A 22,070-nucleotide genomic window follows, 5' to 3' on the forward strand; every position below is an offset into this window, starting at 1 on the left:
TATATATATATATATATATATATATATATATATATATATATATATATATATTTATTTATTTATTTACTTATTTTTTTTTATTTATATTTTTATTTATATTTACATAAAAAAAATTATTAAGTTGTAAGCAAACTCGTGCAAATGTATCCATCCCATATCCAGGATTAGTTGTCACATGTCTTGCATCCCTTATAGAAATATCATACTAAGAATCATTGATAATTACTTATTTTTAGTATTAAAAATACTGGATAATAAGTAATTATCAATGATTCTTAGTATGATATTTCTATAAGGGATGTAGAGGAAACAAGACATATTATTTTAAGTTTTAAATGTTTTATATATATATATACTACAATTTTACTATATTCCAGCTTTACAAAAAACATGGTAAAAAGAAATATAATTTTTGAGATTTTCTTCTTAAGATAGTATATCTTAAAATAGATATATCTAATATTTTACATGTATAATACTTACGTAATATTTAGTACGATATATTCTTCGTATAGAAAACTAAATTAATACGTTCGCTACCCAGCGTCGCATATATGTGACGCACCAATCTCTCACTTGACGCTTATCTTTACTCAAAATTTGCAATTCTGCTTAACATTAATTTTACTTAACACATTCGCTACCAACGACATATCTGTGTGACAGTGACAATTTTTCTTTCTGCATTCACATTAACAGACTAAGCTGTATTTTGCACAATTACATAACAAATACAATATAATTTATGGGGAGAGTTCTCCAAATAAACCGTGGTAGCGAGCCCGTGTTAATAAAGACCCTGTTCTTAGTGTGTAATTATATTACATGTAAGAAGATTGAATGTTTACATTTCACAAATTTCGCACGTTTCGGCCGTCGCTTTGAAGCATTAGCGGTTCAAAGCAACCGTCGAAACGTACGAAATTTGTTAAATGTAAACATATCGAAATTTGTGAAATGTAAACACGTCTTCTTACATGTAATATAATTGCACAGTAAAATAACGACCACACTTCGTGCTTGTCTTTTAATATAATTGCACAGTAAAATAACGACCACACTTCGTGCTTGTTTACTTAGTTGTCTTAAACTTAGAGTCATTTGTTTGGAATATACAGACATATCTATATCGACATGTATACGTGCTATTTGAAGAAGTATTTGTTTGGAATATATAAACACATTTATATCGATATATACACATGCTATATGGATACATTCTAAATACTTTCTGACAATTCAAAATAAGATGAAAAAAGAGTGAAAAGAAAAGAACAAATAAACCACCGCTCTCTTGCTTCCTCCTGTTGTGTTATTTCTCAAACGATCCTCCTTAGACGATCTCTTTTAATTTTCAATCGTCGTTTGTGCGATAGCTTCTCGATAGCTGCAATATCGAGTGCGATAATTAGGCGAATAAAAGACCGTCGTCAAAGGTTCGAGCGGTCGCGTAGCCGCTCCGCGAACTCTGAACTCAAAGCGATCAACGTTGAGAATCCTGTGTGGCGTGTGTGTGCTATGAAATTTCCACGGTTACACACACACACATATTTACATACTTAGCCACACACATATACACACATAGAGAAACACGATATACGTTACGCACACGGTCTCTTTCTCTCTCCCTCTCTCTCCCTCTCGCCGAACTTTGGCGGTCCGGCAAAGTGCGCGCGACTCGCTTTGATTTGCATAGTAATAACGTGGCCGTGCGAAAGAGTAAACCGTCGTGGCAGATGAGAGCTAATTAGTATAACCAGACGGTACACAACCGCTTGTGTCCTTGCGGGAATTATTAATCGGGTCGCGCGGTTGCCGGTGGTCTGTTAAGCAAAGTTCTTTCCAAGCACTCGAGCGAGCAACCCCCTTTGTGTTGCCGGAAAACCACCCCACCCACTCCAGCCATCCTCCGCGAAGTGTTGGTGCATGCAAAAAGCGCCCGCGAATCCTTACGCTGCCGCGCGGCGTTACGGATCTACGTTAATCTTTGAGAGCGCGCGCCCCACGTACGTGTCCCGGGTCGAAATTTTGCTTCCACGTTAACTCTTTGCGGCCCTGCGTCGAGTCTATTCTCGACATCGCCTCTCGTTCCAGTCAATACTGCAAACCAACATTTTATTCATTAATAATATACTTGATATAAATATATTATTGTATAAATTCGTGTTGTTATTAGATTGTTGCAAAAGACTCGTCATTTTTCCATCAACTTTAGATTGCCAATGCCAGTAATTATTGTCAATGTGGAGTCAATTTTGACTCCCTTAATTGTTCCTCTTGTTTTCTCTCATTTATAACTTATTAATTTAATTTTTTTTTTTCAAAGAAAAAGAAAATAAAATAATATCAGTTAAACGAAAAGAAAGTAAAATGGTGCCGGTTGAAAACATTTCTTTTTTATTAAATCATAGCATGTCTTCGAAGTACATTTATCCAAAATAATTAACATTCTATACACAGAAAAATATCATTCTACTACTTCTGCTAAGAAGAACAATTACTCAGTTTACTTCTCTTCCTTTAACTAATGAATGTCTTCAACAAAGAACAATATTTTCTTGATAATAGTCTTTTAAAGTTTATACTCATCACAAATTTTATAAAAGCTTATTATCATATTTTCAAAAGAATTTATTCAATATTATAAAAGTTTGTCGAAGAAAATGTTAGTTTGGCTATATGTAGTAAGCAAATCGAATGTTTACTTTAATATTCTTGATTGAGATACTAAACTTGATAGGATTCTGAATATATTTTAAGTAAATTTGTTACCTATGATGGATAGATGTGATAGATTGGCGGATATATAGAGTAAATGACGCAAATTGCCTCATATCTCGTGTACATGTAGATCAGGTCAAACTAAACACAAAATTTCTCTACCATTTTGCAAACAATCGCTTAAAATTTTTGAATGAAAAAGAAAGAAAAGATAGAGCATTTCCAAGTATGCAGGCTTTCAAATATTGCAATAAATGGTTATTTATTGTCATTTTCTCCATATTGAAACTAATATAAAGAACTTATTTGAAAATTATTGGATAATCTCGTTTTCTATTTTATTTTTGACAAGCACGACCAATTTTTTACATTAATTTAACACATTAGTTGAATATTGAAATATTGAAATAAACGCAAACCACGTAATATTGTGGCGAAATAGCAGAATTCCTACGAGTTGGTTGAGGAAAAGAAGTCGAGAAAAATTTAATCTCCAGAAGATTAATCTCGCAAATTCGATTGAACTTAAGAAAAATTCATGAAGAGTCTTCCGATATAAAACTGTGTAAGCTATTGCCCTGCTTTGAAATGTTGCAAATTGGTATGTATTGTCATTTTTTTTTTTTATATAATGGCACTCAAAAATGGGACTTGGGAATTATTTTGTTATCTCTCATTATTCAAAAATTTGACGACCTTGAAAAGATGCGAAATATTTTTAGAGCGTTAATTTTGTCGTTATATACACTGAAGGAAAAATTACCTTAAAATCAACAAATATTTCTTTGATGGGTGCCATTAACATATTTACTTAAATCTAAATTCTTTTTATTTAAATCAAATGTTGTTTACCTGATTGTTTACCTGATTTAAGTAATATTTGGTTCAAATAAAGAGAATTTAGATTTAAATAAATATGTTAATAGCACTCATCAAAGAAATATTTGTTGATTTTAAGATAATATCCCTCAATGTATATATAAACTACTGAAAGTGCGTGTTGCTGATTGGCGGGCAACGATTGGCAGGGAATATGTTCACACTTTACCCGTCTGCCTATTGTTTCGGCACTCTCATATGTCGCGTACTTGCCGTAACCGAGTCATTTTCTCCCGTGCCGACAAGCGACCCGGAGCGACGTGTACTGGTGAGTTATTTACGATTTCCGCCGGGTGATTAAAATATTTCACCGGCTCCTGAAACATTTCATCAGGCTCTCGTCGGCGTCACGTTAATTAACTCGTGTTTCTCCGATCGAATCGTATCTGCACGGGTGTCAGTGTCAGTAAGGGTGTTTCCGGAGCGTCACGATGGAGCAGCCAGCAGCAGGATACTGAATCGGAAAGCTATGACGGAGGACGTCGGAACGCAGGCAGCCATATATCGTATATTTCCAGGTGTGTCAAATCATCTATTATACAGGATGCTTTCAATTTCAACAGACGCTCGACGAACTTACCGAGAATAAGGAGACACTCGAGTCGAAATTGGGGCTGACATTTATAGTTCGTTGTCATTTAAGTAGTTCTGTCATGAAACAAGTTTCGTGAGATTTGATGAGACTTGCGCTATATACACAGTGAAATATTATCTAACTGTTCGTATACTCAGAAAAAGATTGACCATTCGAGAACTGAGATATACTGTGCTCGAAAAAAATATGGTATCTAAAAATTATAGGCAAAATGGGTAAAATTTTAACGAGCGTTACTCCGTGAAAAATCATCGCGCGAACGTCTTTTTTGTAGTTTTAAGCGCAAAGTATCCACTGTAAGACTCCATCGTTGGATTTTTATTTTATAACATCCTCACATTCCCCTTCCTCGCGATAACATGTATGTTACGTTAAATTTTTGTTTAGTGTTAAGTATTTTGGTTTAACTGAATAGAGCCCCTTAAGCCTCAGCATGAAGGAAACGGCGGTGAGCCGCCATTTGTAGCATCAAGGTAGGACAATAGGCAGTCTAATGTTATATCTCGGGATTCTCCGTCGGTCTTCCAAGTTCAACGGAATTTGTGCTGGGTTAACGTGGAGAATCAAAACTTCGACTCACACACGTGCACACAGACGAGCACATTTCCGCGTGCGCGTATCGACGATCGAAACTTGACGAAGTCTCCCGGGCACCGCGACGAAGTAATTCGCGCGAGCTGTACTTCTATCGTCGCGCATGTATATCTTTGGAAGGAAAGAGAAGACAGAAAGAAGAGGGGGCAAAGGGGTTAAACAAACTACCCGTTAACTTCGGCGTTCGAATAAATCGTGTGATGCGCCGTAGTATGATAAGAAGGGAAAGAGGAAAACTGTGTAATTGGCGGGAGTGCGGTCGTTTCTCCCCCTCCCTTCTGCCAGAAGAGGAGAGCAACGTGTTTACGGACGCATCCGCGACGTCTCCTTCGCCACCGCCACCGCCACTGCAAATCTATTAACGCTAATTAAGTACGTGGATTTGCGTGTACTTGGAGCAACGCTAAAACTCTCTCTCCCCTGTGATGACTTCGCGCGGGTCGCGGCCATTATGCGCGAAATTACACCAGCTCGCTCATTATTCCATAATGTCACAAACTCATCTGCTTTACGGCGCAGTCGCAAATTGTTATTGTTCGCGTTATTAACATCGTCGGGACCATTGTGATGATTACGATTATTATTTCATCGCGTAATAATTGCGTCGTCCTGGCCGGCTTTCGATTTGTTCACTTGCACCTCGGCTGTAACCTCTGGTCCTTTCCGAACGGCCGACTGATTAATGACCTTCGACACGCTGTTTTAACTCGTTCTCGCGTCCGTTAGCCGCCCGTGCACGCGTGCGATTTTATTGAAAAGAATGCCTAAGCGATAAAAAAAACACACACACACAACAGGCTAGCGCCGCGGTGCGCCTATCGACGTTCCGCGACGAGAAATGTGCTATATGCGTTTGAAAATGGTTTTTCATGTTTTCGAAACTATTAGTTTACCACGATCGAACGAACTGACCGCGATGAAAGTACACCCTTTCACGCGATTCCCTTGTAAATTTAACGCGGCCGTTTTTCGTGAAAAATAAAAACGAGAGGGAGCTCTCTCTCCAAATTTCTTGGAGTGGAGTACCATTCAGAATGCGTGAAAAGTAGCAGTGTTTTCACTCGAAGTGATAATGAAAATACTGCCGCTCGAAATCGCAAGAATGAATGTTTCACTCAAACTTGAACACAGAAAAATATCATTCTAATGCTAAGGAAAGCGATTCAATTTGCTATATTCAATTTGCTTTGCTTCTTTTAAGTAATGGTTATCTTCATCAAAGAATATTTTCTTGATAATAGTCTTAAGGTAAGACTTTGGTTTAGATAGTCGAGAAATAGAAGGTTTTTACGAATTCTTTTAAAAAATATGTGAACAAAGATATCAGTATGGAATTTTGACCGTACTATTAATCATTGTTTTAAATACAGAGAAATTATTTTTAAAGAATTGAAATTCAATCTAAGTTTTTTGTACTGAACGTAGTGTCGCCTGACACCTGTAACGGTGGACAACATTATGTCGTGTAATATAAAACAAATAGGATGAGAAAATTTAAAAAGAATATTAAATTTACTGAAGGATAAACTTCTTTTGGAAAATGTCCAAAATTAGTATTTTTTCCCGAGATATTAAATAAGAACGAAAGAGATAGAGGAAAACTGACTTGTAACTTTGAAGTACCGCTATTTTGTTAAAATTTCAACTTCCTGCATAAAACAAAGGTTCATTATCCAGAAAATTTAATACAATTTTTATACTCAGTTTCTGGTCCCACTTGTGTGTTTTAGATTATTATATGAACCGTAATGTTGTCTACCAGTCAGTGACATGCAGCGACATCGTGCTTAGCACAAAAAAAGCTGGACAAAATTTTAATTCTTTTGAATTAAATAAGAAATTATTTTTTTAATAAGAAATTGTTTATGCTTAAAAAAGCGATTAATAGAATGGTTATAATCCTATATTGATATTTTCATTCATTTCTTTGGAAAAATTTCGTAAGAATTCGTTCCTATTTTTTAGACTAAACTAGAAAACTACTTTTAAAATATAATCATTACAAATATTAAAACTATATACTAAGAATCATATCCTAAAAAAAAAGTATCTATTCTCTTTATCTATTCTCAAGAATGTTATAAGAATATTATAACTAGCGAGGAAAAAATAGTTGTACTCTATGTAATTAAAAAACCGTGAAAATTTTTATTTTAATTTAATATTCTTGATCGAAACGCTAAACTTTACAAGATTCAGAATGTATTTTGAATAAATTTGATGCTTATGATGAACTTATAATAGATGGATTTATGGCTGTATATAAACTTATGAAATATTTAAAACAAGTCACATTTATTTGAATGCAGTATGTATTTTTCCGTGTAAAGTAGATCTTGACTTTATATAAACGAATGTTTCAATCCGTTAAAGTGAATACTTTCCTGCGACGGTGGAGTACTCTTGTAGTTTGTTGACGGTAGTAAAATTCACTCAACTTCGAGCGAGAATATTCACTCAACGAGTTTCAGAGTGAAGAATTCATTCTATACGAGTGAAAAGTCATTCGAGTGACTTAGTCACTCCACTTTCCAAGTGAAACTTTACTCCAAGAAATTTAATAGAGAGAACTCTCAACGTGTCACTCGACTATTTTCCTTTCTCCCTTCCTTCCTTCTTACGCCACACGCCACGACTACATAAAAATTCATTACAACCGGCACGTAAAAATTCACCGAACCAACTGCTAACTCGCGTTCAGTTAATTCAGCCAACATGCGTGAGACACACCCCGGCCTGGCCTCGCCTCGTCGTAGTCCACGCCGTCGCGTCGACGACTCGTCGTCCCGCGGCCGCGTGCCCGCGACTGTTAATCATCGTCGCGACGTTAACGTTGACGTTAATTGCACTAACTGACTAACCGAAGAGACGAATTGCACGGCACCCTCACCTCGCCACCTGCCATCCACCATTACTAGCGTTTTTGGTCGGCATCGAACAGATACTTCGTCGGCCGGCACATCGTAATAAGAGCGACTCGCGGTCTGCGGCCTGGCGACGTTATTGCCGAAAACTACGGGCCCATATTTACGAAGAGGACCCTCGCTGAACGTCAAAGGACACTGGCGGCAAGATATTGGTTCCGGTGCGGATGCAACGCCTGCCAGGAGGACTGGCCGCGCTTTGAGAATCTGACGAACGACTCCGCGAGGTTGAGGTAAGTCCATTTAAATTCGCCGACATCAAGCTCATTAACGGAGTAATTGAATTGAATGAACGGTCTTATCGATACAGCCCACCGGGCCAAGTTCTCCCGCCTGTTCACCCAACCCAAGAGGACCTCCCAGTAACCTCTCCGTTCGAATGTCTCCCTCTCGACAGATTACCGAGGAGGAGCAATATCGATCGGAAATAATGCCAAGTGCGTTTAATTAAGACGCTCGACGTTAACACACACATACACACACACACTCTCTCTCTCTCTCTCTCTCTCTCTCTTTCTCTCTCTCTCACAACTAGTAGAGCCTCTCGGCGAAGTCACCCCGAATCGTTTGCAATCGTACGCTGCTTGAAACACAATTAGGGTGATCGTCTCGTTGAGTAGCCGCACTCCATTCTAGGGTAGATATTTGAAGTATCAAATACACACTTCTCTCGGTATCTTAATTTTCAGTAGATCAATTCAGTTGAAACGCATTTAGTTTCAGTAGAAACGCCTTTATATTTCAGTTATTTGCTTTTTCATCCTCCTCTCCGATCAGTTACGATACGATATAGAGGAGACCGGGTCTGTGATTGTCACTTTGATTTTAAAGAAAGATGTATGCAATATTTTTTCAATATTAAGCACATTTTCAATCATACAAGAATATTGTATGATTTTGTTTCTACTGTTTCTTTCACGATAAATACGTAAAAAAACTACATGACTGACATACCCCTTAACATACCAACTAGATTCAGTCTCTCCTACGCGGTGCATGCATATATGCATTGTTATTGTTACATTTAACTCGTAACAGGTACGATGCCTTTTTAGTCAAGCTATAAGTACAGTGTCCGCCGGATTCCACTGTAAATTTTTGCCATTTTTAACATGATAATAAAAAATAGAAAGAAAAACGCTTTATAGTTCGAAAATAATACTTTACGAATATTATATTACAACTAGACATATGTAATAACAGTCTCAGTTTTCCAGTAATCTAAAAATAAAACGTTAACTGATTATAAAATAAATACAATGTGGACAGTGTTGAAATAAAATACACTGAAAGACAAATAATCGGAAAAAGAAAAAAATTTATGTTTTAATCTAAGCCCACAAATTATAGATTATATAAAAAATATAAATAAGTATTGTTAAATTAAATACAATATTAAAATCTTAGAGGGTTTTTAGATGCAATCGTTATAGATAGTGCTTGTACATTTGATGCATACTGGTTCATTACACATACTTCTTTGGACTTCATATCTTTATTTCTAGGACATTTATTACATCTTACTCTGGATGGCAAAATAATTTTAGATCTTTCAGTTTCTTCAATTTTTAAAATAGATGAAATTATTAAACGCAATGGCTTATGAATATATTGAGTTGTAAGACGTCTCTTAAGTTCAGGTTCTACTAACTGAAAAGCAAGAACTTTTACTCTTTTGAAGAATGAGTCATATTGAGCTGAAGATTAAGAAAATTATTTTTATAAAAAGTAACGTTAACGGTACAATGGGGTCACTGTGACCCCAGATGAAAAACAAATACACATAATTCACAGCTACTTACAAATAACTCGATGATCTTTTCTTCTGTCACATTTAAAACTGTTAAACTCGAAAAGTACTGAAGATATTAGCGTCATACAGTGAACAGTTTAAGAATTATCATGAAAATAAAATTAGTTAGGGTCCCTGGGACCCCATTGTACCTGTTACAGGTTAATATAATTGAGTTGCCTTCTCAAAACTAACAGTTATGATACAATAATATGTAAATACAGCACCCGAGTCGAAATATAAAATACCGTAATGGGAAATAGAAGGCATTATTGGAGTTTTCTCTATGTACCTAGACAAAATATTCATACAGATTCTGTATAGAGAACGTGAAATTGATGCAGCAAAGAGAAAATTCTTTCAGTCTCTCAAATTTTAAATATTTCTCTTTTTAATGAATCAGTAACCTCCATTAGTGTATGTGTGCTATCAAGAGAAGCTGTGAAAGCAAAGTAAAACGAAATAAGGATTAAATAAATTATCAAATAAATGTAATTATATAAAGAAGTATAAGATAAATGATTTAGCCGCTTTGTTACTAGAGAATCCGAATCGAATTTAAAATAAGATCTCAATAGAGAAAGATAACTTTATTATACATGATCGTATAAATTCACAAATACATTTATTAGCATTTTTCTAGAAATGATATCATTTGTTAACCTGTTTAATACTAATTAGCAAGCAAAGTGAGGATCTCTCATTAAAGAGTTATAGGAAAAGAGAGAGGTATATTAAAAGATAGGGATGCGAAAATACGTAGATAGTAAAAGTTTGGTGCAGAGAATTTTTTTGTCATTTTTTCCATTAAATTCTCCTAGGAGGTTCTGACATCAAAAGGAAAATATGAAGTCCTCGTTAAATGTCTAAAAAATCCCGAATCAATGCAGTTTATTCTCTTCATAAAAATTATTAATTTTTCAAAATACTGGATACTTTTAATTTTTTTTTCATTTGACAAATATGGCCTAGCTTTTGTACCAAGCTAACGGGTCTTTGTCGCACTATTTCTCTGCCAAATAATTGCTTTCGCAATAATTTTCGAGTGCTCGTTCTAAGAATGTACGTCGCTAACGAAAACTCTTGTGAAAAAAATGCTCTCTCTCTTTCTCTCTCTTTCTCTCTCTCTCGCGAGTAAAGTTCGAATCCCAAAAGAGCCATACCGTGGTGTGCGATTAGATACTTTCTAAAAGTATCGAGAGAGAGAGAGAGAGAGAGAGAAAGTGAGAGAGAGAAACAACAAAAACGACAGAGACGTGATAGCAGCCGCAAAAGCGCAAGAGTGTCACGCAAGGAGAATAACAAGCAGCCCGGAATGGCGGGGGCAAGGGCAGAGCGGAGTAGAGGGAGGAGGAGACGGAAGTTAGCAGATGTTTTTAGTGATCGTTAAAAACCGCAAGTCCCCGGCGAACGAGGCGAAGTTCTCAAAGGGAAGCGCAAGGACGCTCCCGTCAAAGGTACTTCTGTTCGCCGTCGTGAGATCTTTGCGACGCCGACGGCACGGCGGGCCAGGTGCTTTTATCAGTTTCGCGGTAATTTTCTGCTGCGCCGGATAGCGCCACTCGTTACGCGTCCTTTATGTCAACAACGACGGTCGGACGACAGTATTTTTCCCCGAGAAATAAACTACCGCGCGCGCGGTACTCTTCTCCCCCTTTGAGAGAGCGCCACCGGTCGCATCACCCTTCCCTCCCCCCTCCCTCATCCTCTTCCGCCCTCCCACACTTCCGCACGCCGGTCGGCGCGAACAAAAGTTCAATTACGAGTAATTATTTCATCGTCGCGCTAACGCAAATGTAATTCTCCTAAGTGCGTCGGGGTCAATGAAAAAGACGCCAGCGTCGGTCTACAATCACGACAAGGACGACGACGACGGACGATGGAAAGACCGATTTAGAACGTAAAGTCCTTCGCCCTTTCGGGCGTGTCTTCTTCGCTCGGTATTGAGGGATTGTTGCTCGAAGGAACAATTTAATACCCATTAAGATGCTTTCACGACCTTTCGCATTTCGCGTCGCGTTCGCGCGCAACGTTTCGTTCGACCTGTTCTTTTTAGCTGAACTAGTGCTGCACTGGAATTTCGTTCCATTTCCCTCTAACGCCGGGTTGCATATTAGGATGTAAAAAGTTTGTCATGTTTGTCGAATAAAATACAAAATCGGAATTATCCGATTTTGAGAATTAATAATTTTCGCCAATAAACAGCATCGACTCGATAGTTCTTAAACATTTTAACGAGGACTTCTCGTTTCATTAATATGTCTATAATAATAGTCTATAATATTATTATGTCTATAATAATAGTAATAATAATTTTTCTTTTAGTATTTAGTAAACATGCTATGACAATTTAATAATAAATTTAATGGAAAAAAGAAAATTACATAGTAGTAATTATAACAGAATTTTCTGTAGCCGAGGAAAATATCGGCATTTTCTACATTAATTTATTATCTTTATGTTTCGCACATGTTATTTATATTTCAAGAACTAGAATTTATATTTTAAAAACTATTAAAAAATTCAACATGTTTCTCAGCAAGATAATTTTGAACTGACAATTTATTTTTGCACTACTAGAAAGCATGGTAAAATGGAAGAAATTTATATGAAAAGAAGTTATAACATTTTCTCCATGTATACGGAAAAAAAAATTCAACTCGACTTACTAAATGGATAAAACCAGGAGAAAAATTCGCTGACGAGAAATAATATCTCTGTTACTGTGACTGAAAACATTCATCTGAGCATTCAGCTGCATTAAAAATCGGTTAAGATAACGGAAAACAATTGGCTGGGGAAACTCTCTACGGGAATCTTTCTGTTCCTATAACCAAGTTTTTCATCTGGTCCCCAAGTAACAGAAAATTTAGTTACACTAACGAAGTTATTTTTTCCGTGTAGTTCAGCTAAAAAGGACAAACCTGTTATTCCGTTGAAAAGCATGAAAGCACGGACATAAAAAATTGAGAACTTTCAATATTCTACTCCATTGATAATTATCAACAATTGTAATTTATATCAACAATTATTGATTATTTTTTTAGACAGTTCTGTGATTTCTAAAAATTATTAATAAAATGACTGTATCTATTTATTTGGGGATCTCTCTAGTTGGTAGCAAGTAATTATATAAAATTAATCAGTTTTATTTCAAATTAAAAAATATAATAAAACAGAAAGTATGAAGCACCTCAGAAATATTTTAATTAAGGAATTATTTTTAAAGAGTTATTTTTATTTTGATCGAAAAATATCAACATGTCAGTATAATAAATATCAGTATCTCTGTTGTTTCTGTCGTTTCTATCATATTTTAACTTTAAATTTGCTTTCTGATATGATTTGGCCAGCCTCTTACTAAAGATATTTTCTACGGGTACAGAAGTAGCAGAGACATTAATCCAAACAAATGAATAAATATATTAATTATTAATCAAGGAATTTAAAATATTTTATCTTAAAATATTATCTTAAAATATGAAAATATGTATAAAATATTGCAGATTATATTAAAATATAAGAAAGAATGAATAAATTATAAGACAATTATATCGTATCAATTTTAGGTATTAATTATAAATGTAATGTTAAAAAAAATTAATTACTCGAAATTTTCATTTCATTTATGTGACAGATTAATAGATTTATCTTTAAAAATAAGAATGTAATCAGAGAATTCTATGAACACTAATATGTTTAAGAAACAACATTTATAAATGTATATCAGAGTAAATTATAAAGATTAAATAGAAATATATTCTCTTCATTAATTTTTGTACAAATCGTATCTTTAAACAACAGATTATTCATTGTCTACATAGGTGACATTACATATTCTCTAAAAATAATTTGAAAATATTTAATATAATTATATAAAATATTTAATAATATTTAAAAATAATTTGACAAATATTGCTTTTAAAAATAATTTGACAAATATTGCTTATTCTTGCAATAATAAATTATCAGAAATGATTCGTGTGCATAAAGACAGGTTGCCTCCTGGTTTCCATAATAACGTTGTGTATAAATTGCAATGCAGTAGTTGTGAGGCGTCGTATGTTGGTCAAACTAGTAGAAGACTCTCTACGCACATTGCTGAGCATAGAAGAATACCAAGGAGTTCTACAGTTGAGTTAACGGCCATACAAGAACACCGTTTGAGAAAAAACCATGATTTCAATTGCGATCAAGCCAAAGTTTTGCATAAGGAACGTTATTACTTGAAACGCCTGATATCAGAAATGATTTACATTAAATTTCAAAAGTATGGACTTAACTCTCAAAAGGGCACAGAATAACTGGGTAACAGCTACTGCGGCTTATTATGAAAATAAAACTTTGCTTGTTTTCTTCTCTTCCAAGAGTCGTCGCCGCAATGTTAATGCTCGTGTATATAAATCTGTTATTATCTCTTTTACTTAGACGTGGCGATGTTATCGTTGACAGGATCGTTTCACTTTTAGCCGAGCTCAACAAAGGTAATTTATATTACCTTTGTTGAGCTCGGCTAAAAGTTTTATTATTACTATTATTACGTTTTATTAGTTATTATATTTTAATCTTACCTATTTTTATTTTATTTTATGGTTTTTTTTATAGTTATGACGGCTACTTCCTAGTATTAATTTAAACTTCTTAATATTAGTCGGGTAACAGTCTTGTCAGCTATAATACTGCGAATAACATTCATGTCATTTTATTAAGGTCTTTAATTAATTCTTTTACTTGTAATGCGTTCGTTTTGTAAACCTTGAGTTTTTTTTTATATCACTGAAGAGGGTTCATGATTGAGCCGAAACGTTTGATTATTTATATTGAGTATTCATGTTCAATAAATATTGCTCTATTTCCTAACAGGAAGGTTTTACCCATATGGTACATAGCACTATTAATTTTGTGCTTGAACTCGAATTAGTCCTTTTTCCTATTATTTAACTGATATTCTCTAAATTTCCTGATGTGATATCTCACTCGAAACGAATGAAAAGTGACAGTATTTTCACTCGGAGTGATAAAAAAATATTGTCACTTAAAATCGCAAGAGTGAATGTTTGACTGGAATTTTAAGTGGATTCTGACTTCATATAAACGAATTTTTAATTCCATTAGAACGAATGTGTTCGTCTGACAGTGGAGTGTATATAAGATTCACTCTTTAATCTTGAGTTAAAGACAATATTTTTCTATCACTTCGAATGAAAATACTGCCACTTTTCATTCGAGTGAGATATCATATCAGGAAATTTAGAGAATATGTAATGTCACCTATGTAGACAATGAATAATCTGTTGTTTAAAGATACGATTTGTAAAAAAATTAATGAAGAGAATATATTTCTATTTAATCTTTATAATTTGCCCTAATATACATTTATAAATGTTGTTTCTTAAACATATTAGTGTTCATAGAATTCTCTGGTTACATTCTTATCTTTAGAGATAAATCTATTAATCTGTCACATAAATGAAATTATGAGTAATTAATTTTTTTTAACATTACATTTATAATTAATACCTAAAATTGATACGATATAATTGTCTTATAATCTCTTTAATATTGACTCGACGATTCAAGGTAGAGAATTCACTGCGTATGGATAAAAAAAATTACTTGAATTCGTGTGACTCGGTGGTCACTTTTTTCTTTTTTGAGTAAAATTTCACTTGAAGAAATTTAGAGAGTACATAGTTTACGTTGTATGCGCATAGAGGATACAAAGTACTATAATTTATTCTTTAAATTTCTTGAAATGCATTTTCACTCGAAAAATAAAGTGACCATTGAATCACTCAAATTCGAATGATTTTTAGTGAATGATGAATGAATTTTTCATTCTGAATCGTCGAGTGAATATTTTCACTCGAAAATGAAGAGTGAATCTGATATATATCATCATCATACTCCCTTCTCTTAAATAACAGAAATTCCGGTGTAAGAGAGCTAGAATATAATAAGCGAAACCAATTCTTTTTTATTTCTTAGTCTAACTTCTTACGTCAAACTCACTCTGCATATTGTAGGTGAGTCTTAAAGCGGATGGCACACCGAGAAACGTAAGCAGTAAAAAAATTAATCAATTATACAATCGATTATTCTTGGATCGTAAAAAGAATCATCGACTGTGGTTGATCAATTTGTTTATTGCTTCAGTTTTACTGTTCACGTTCTTCTTTGTGCTCCCAGTCTAACGAAGTCGTCGACGCACAAAAGAAAATTGCGGAATATCCTTCTGATATCTCTCCCCCGTACAGGTGTCCCACGGCGGGATGCGGCAGATTGCATTCGCGGGCGCAGCAGCAACAGAAGCAGCCATCTAAGCTGATAAAATGTTCGGGTTGTCAAAAGAAAATCTGCTTGAAGGATCGTCTGGCGTCCCTGCGGGAGTGTGAGGCACTCTATGCTCGCGGATTGGCGAGTATGGAGGACGAGCGGGTCGGCGAGGCGATCGGGATGTTGCGCGACGCCCTGAAGAGATTTCACCAAGTCGCCTGTCCACCGCACCGGGACACGCACCTGGCCGAAATTGCTTTAAGCTCTTGTCTGGCTGACTCCGGGAATACTTGGAGACCGACGGCGCTTTGAGCGCGCCGGACGCAGTGGAAGAGGCGGGGGTGGCGCAGGGAAAGGAGCAGAAGCGGCAGGAAGTGGAAGAGAGAGAGAAGCCGCATATCCGCGGCTCCTCTTGTAAGCACGCCCGTGTGCGGCCGTGATATCGCCGCGAATAAAAGACGGGAGCGGCAGCGTTTGATCGCGCCGCAACGTCAGATGGCAATTTCACGGGCGGCTAGGAGCGGAGGGGGTACGAAATTTGGGCTTTTCGCACGCGCGCGAGAGGGATGTTATCTTTATTGCCGGTTGCGAGATTGCCGATTCGCACGCCGACGCGATAAAGCTTCTCACCGAGGAACAATGCGACAAAAAGGCAGCCGTCCTCTCGCGCAAACGGCGCGTAATGTCGCACGCACGCACATCATCGCTAATGCACACAAGCACGAGCACGCACACACATACAGCGCAGAAACTTGCAGCTGTACTGCAAGGAATATTCTATACTACAGTACAATGTTACAGAGACATTGCATAGATAATTTTCATCATGTTACATACTAGCGATACTTCATAAACATTGTGAAAATATAATAATTTGATGTATTTATGTATACTAGAACCCAGATAGACTCATGACGTGAAACAATCGGTTGGCAAAAGCTCTATTTTTTAAATGTAATTTTTCAAATTACATTTATGAGGCAAATATTGACTTAAATCAAATTTCCATCACGCAACGATATAAATTTTTTATTATATCGATGCAATGACAAATTTACTAAAAAAATTGTTTTGTGCAAATTTTTATAATTCTTTGCGTATTTCTTCTGTATTTTTATTTCGCCATTCCACACGATAGATATGTGTGCCATATGACTAAAGGACGTAACCTTTACAAATCAATTAGTAAAATTGCTGCCCAATCTACGAATATCTGTCTATCTAGAAGTGAAATAAATTGCCGCAAGAAATATAGAAACCCTTAAAGAAAACTTTAAAAAATTTCGTTGTAGTTTGCAGACACATTGATATATACACTAGGTTAGGTAAAGATTAATATTAGTAATCGATTTTTGTCGTTATATTACCCTCTCGTTATATTATCCTAGTAATCTATCATAAAACTATCGTGACTAACATAAAAACCCAAATAGACTCTTATGATTATTACAACGTGAGACAGTCAGTTGATAAAAATTTTACAATTTTTTTAAATTACATTAATGAGGCAAATGTATTGTTTTAATCATCAAATTTCCATTATGTGATAATATAATTGTCCTGCAATAATAATTATTGAAATAATAATTAAATGTAATAACACGAGTGTTACGTAACAGTTACATTGCTGAGTGGGAAATTAATGTAATCTTACTCTTAGTTGGTGTTTATTATGACATATCGCACAGTCAATCGCACAGAACAGTTTAGACACTATTAAGTTGCGAGCTCACCAAAATTGGGAATCATTACCGACCGATCAGCTTGCGTAGTAAAAATGTAATTAACAACATAATTAATAATGTAATTGTTCCGAAAGCTCGTCTGTAATGACTCTCAATTTTGATATAATTTAGTGAGATTCTAACTTTATTATGTCTAAATATTTTGCAACTGAATGTATAATAGTATTAAAGTGAGATTACAGAAAATTAAATATAATTCACGAGATATTTCATATCTCGTATTGAAAAATATCAAGTTGTAACAAAATATAAACTATCTCGAGAAGTGTTCAATAATCCTCAATAATCTTACCCCTGTGTTTTTATAATACGCACAATGACCAAAGGGATACTGCAGATTTTTATGAACAAACTTCGTAAGTATATAGGAATATTTAATCGAAATAAAGAAATAAAGAAAAAAGTTAACATATACAATAAAACATTACAATAAAACTTTTAATATGATTTGTTGCATATATTGCTATATTATTTGATATGTTGCTAATCATTAAATATAATTACGAATTTATATTTACATAATTTATTCCAATTTTTGGTGTCTATATACTTGGAATTTTTTTAAATCAAGAATATCTTACCTCTTCCCCTTTCATACACATGTCAGAGCATGTGTCACCTTTTTCTAACTCATAAAATTATATTATTCTAAAACTTTCTATAAAAAATCCATGCGTTCCAGCATAGTTTATCTTCATGTTGTAAGGTTGTTATGCCAACATGTTTATGTACAAAGTATTACTAAATGTATATCACTTTACAATACTTTACAATATTGCTACAGTGTTATACTATAATATTCCTGAAAGCGAACATTTTACTGCCGCTGCCATCTCACAACAACGTTGCAGCATTTTCGTAATGTATTTGCAATGCTGCAATCTTGCGGTACTGAATGGGACGCGTGCTCTCATTGTGCTCGGCTCGCTTGCGTTCTCGCGACCACATCGACACACGGACAAATAAATAGTGATAATTGATATTGCGAGTGTGATCCGGGTGATGGGCTCGAGTGTCTATGTCGGGGGATTAGCGCCCGAGGCGTTTACCGAGGCATCGACCTGGAAGCCAACTTTTTTAATTTCGCGTGCACACAGCGTGTCGACCAATTTGGTTCATCGGGATCTCCTCTCGCGAATCGCCTTCCTCTCTCTTTCTCTCCCCCCTCTCTTTCTCTCTCTCTTTTTCTCTCTGTGTGCGGTGTATCGTGCCGTATCGTATCGTGCAGTATCTCCGTGCTGGAAGCACACGGACACGCGCGCACGCGAGCGCGTTTCTCATAAGTTGTCCCTTTTTGCCGACGTCCTGCGCTCGTCGGATCGCCGGCAGCAAGAAATTCGGCAAATCGACGATATCACGGCCTTTCATTAGGAGAAATCTCGCAGCTTCGCTCGGCCGCCAGGACTCATTCGCGTCGAAAGTCACTTGTAATAAACGAGTCGCGGATTTTTATTTCAGGCTTCCCGGCATTATCATTGTTTCCCGAGGTCCAACCTCATTCTGCTCTCTTAGAGTGAATTAGTAAAAATGTTTCTTTTGATTGAGTCTATAAAAGGAGTAGTTACCTTAGTAACTAAAAATGTTTCTTTTGATTGAGTCTATAAAAGGAGTAGTTAAAAGGAGTAGTGACGGAAAATCGTAACTTTTCTTTTCGTATTTCATTCACGAGTGTGAATAGTAATTCCCAACATACTTTTTTTTAGCTATTATTTAGCTACTATTTATCTACTAAATACGAATTCGTTGCCTAAATTTGATTATCACGTCACGATTTTGAGAAAAATGCAGTAAAATGGGCTAAACACGATGATTTTGGGAAATTTCATGAAGTTGTAGTAGCAAAGTTCTTTTTTTAATTTTATTATGGAAAATGTGAACTTTAAGCTTTAAAATGAATAAAATTTGATTTCGCACGAGCTTTCATTTTGGAGATAAAGGCCTATATTCTGAACTCCCTTTTATCGCTAAAAGCGTCTCTAAAAGTGACTTATAATTAATCGGAAGGCTTATAAGCCACTTTTAGAGGCGCTTTTAGGGATTAAAGAGAGTTTATAGAACATGGGTCATAGTTATTTAAAATTAGTCTTTTTTCCCCAAGTCATAAAATATAAATTAAGAATAATAACATAAATATAAATTAATAATAATAACATATAACAATTATGTTGTTATCCATAATATAAACAATTGTATATAAAATTGACTAGTTACTGCTACTTTATATAGCATTCAGGTTGCCTCCTGGTTTCCATAATAACGTTGTGTATAAATTGCAATGCAGTAGTTATGAGGCGTCGTATGTTGGTCAAACTAGTAGAAGACTCTCTACGCGCATTGCTGAGCATAGGAGAATACCAAGGAGTTCTACAGTTGAGTTAACGGCCATACAAGAACACCGTTTGAGAAAAAACCATGATTTCAATTGAGATCAAGCCAAAGTTTTGCATGAGGAACGTTATTACTTGAAACGCCTGATATCAGAAATGATTTACATTAAATTTCAAAAGTATGGACTTAACTCTCAAAAGGGCACAGAATAATTGGGTAACAGCTACTGCGGCTTATTATGAAAATAAAACTTTGTTTGTTTCTTTCTCTTCCAAGAGTCGTCGATGCAATGTTAATGCTCGTGTATATAAATCTGTTATTATCTCTTTTACTTAGACGTGGCGATGTTATTGTTGACAGGATCGTTTCACTTTTAGCCGAGCTCAACAAAGGTAATTTATATTGACCGTTTTATTATTTATTATATTTTAATCTTACCTATTTTTATTTTATTTTATGGTTTTTTTTATAGTTATGACGGCTACTTCCTAGTATTAATTTGAACTTCTTAATATTAGTCGGGTAACGGTCTTGTCAGCTATAATACTGCGAATAACATTCATGTCATTTTATTAAGGTCTTTAATTAATTCTTTTACTTGTAATGCGTTCGTTTTGTAAACCTTGAGTTTTTTTTTCTTTATATCACTGAAGAGGGTTCATAATTGAGCCGAAACGTTTGATTATTTATATTGAGTATTCATGTTCAATAAATATTGCTCTATTTCCTAACACAAGGAAGGTTTTACCCATATGGTACATAGCACTATTAATCCTGTGCTTGAACTCGAATTAGCCCTTTTTCCTATTATTTAACTGATGTCATTGTTATTGAGTTCTTATTTTCTTTCTCTTAAACTTAAAATTCATATTTTCTTAGAATATTAGCGAAATTAAAAAAAAAAAATTTCTGTCGTTGCTGCAAAGTCATGAAATTGCTCAAAAACGTCGTTTTTTACCAATTTTACAGAATTTTCTTCGAAATTGTGATATGACTAAATTTGAAGGACAAATTCGTATTTAGCGACTAAAAATATATCAAAAATGACTATTCACAATGCCTGCACTGGGGCAAAACAATCTCGGATAGTATTATCAGTGAATATTTACTGATTTTCAATAAAAATAACACTTTTTTCTTACCTTTCTACTCTGTCTTATTCTCTAAATTTCGTAGAATGAAATTTCATTGAAAAAGTAGATTATCAAGATTAGAGTGATAAGTAGAGTGATTCAAGTCACCTGAATTCGAATTATTTATTACTCCTATAGTGAGCTTCTCCATTCTCGTTGAATGAATCGTTGAGTGAACATTTTACTCAAAATCGAAAACCAAATCTAATGTATTCGATTGTCATAGGAACACACTCCAATCAATTAAAACATTCGCTCAGAATCTACTCTAATCTTAAGTGAAACATTCATTCTTGTGGTTTCGAGTAACAATATTTTGACTGTTGCTATCATTATCGAATGAAAATATTATCACTTTTCACTCATTCTGTGTGAGATTCCACTCCCAGAAATTTAGAAAATATTACATTAAAAAATGATTTTACTGCCGCAGCATGGTTTACTGAAAATGTATCCGTCATTGTAACAAACAGTTTACTAAAATTTTTTTACTTTTAACTAAAACTTTTATTACTGTTGCTACTATATCGAGGTTTCATAACTAAATATATGTCTATTGGCAGCTACATTTTTAGTGTCTTATGTGTTATAACGAGATTTATCTATCATATACAGATTCTTGCTGTTGCAGCAAGAATCATCAATTCTTTTTCTCGTTAAATAATTCTTTTAGCGAAATTTTGAACCGATTTTGATAAAAAGTAGCTTTTTAGTTTATCTCGTATGTATATATGTTTGTTTGTTTCTATGTCCCCTCGAGGACCGTTAGAGATATTGAGAGATGAAACTATTTGTAACTCAGTATGTTATCTTTTTATAACGTTTATATAAAGAATAACCCTTCTTTTGAATACATGATAATATACTTCTCTCAAATTTGTGATTAGAGTATATTTTAAGACTATAATCAAGAAAATATTTTTTATTGAAGATAATTATTATTTAAAGAGTCACAGTACTTAACAAGAGTAAAAATAAATAAAAATTTGGAAAATTATAAAAAATTGTAAATTAATAGGAATATGAACTTTTTGTTATATGTGTCTATTGAGTACATTAAATAATATCTTGGTATAAAAATTA

The 22,070-nt window shown here is 34.7% G+C and overlaps 1 protein-coding gene across 19 annotated transcripts in view; it reads left to right on the forward strand.

Moving 5' to 3' along the window:
• LOC116843453 (SET and MYND domain-containing protein 4) overlaps positions 1-18,037 on the forward strand; it is a 291,340-nt gene extending 273,303 nt beyond the window's left edge. For 17 of the 19 annotated variants that reach the window (XM_032813872.1, XM_032813870.1, XM_032813871.1 and 14 more), the window contains 2 exons: positions 7,731-7,946; positions 15,763-18,037. In XM_032813872.1, the coding sequence (XP_032669763.1) occupies positions 7,731-7,946; positions 15,763-16,093 (547 nt within the window). In that variant the 3' untranslated portion in view covers positions 16,094-18,037. Of the gene's footprint in view, positions 1-7,730; positions 7,947-8,023; positions 8,882-15,762 lie in introns of those variants that run through there. The other 2 variants (XM_032813864.1, XM_032813866.1) reach the window with 2 other exon arrangements.
• Positions 18,038-22,070: the final 4,033 nt, after the last annotated feature.

Source organism: Odontomachus brunneus, unplaced genomic scaffold (assembly GCF_010583005.1).
Source record: "Odontomachus brunneus isolate Ranch 3 - 2012 unplaced genomic scaffold, Obru_v1 Obru_scaffold_033, whole genome shotgun sequence".
NCBI lineage: Eukaryota > Metazoa > Arthropoda > Insecta > Hymenoptera > Formicidae > Odontomachus > Odontomachus brunneus.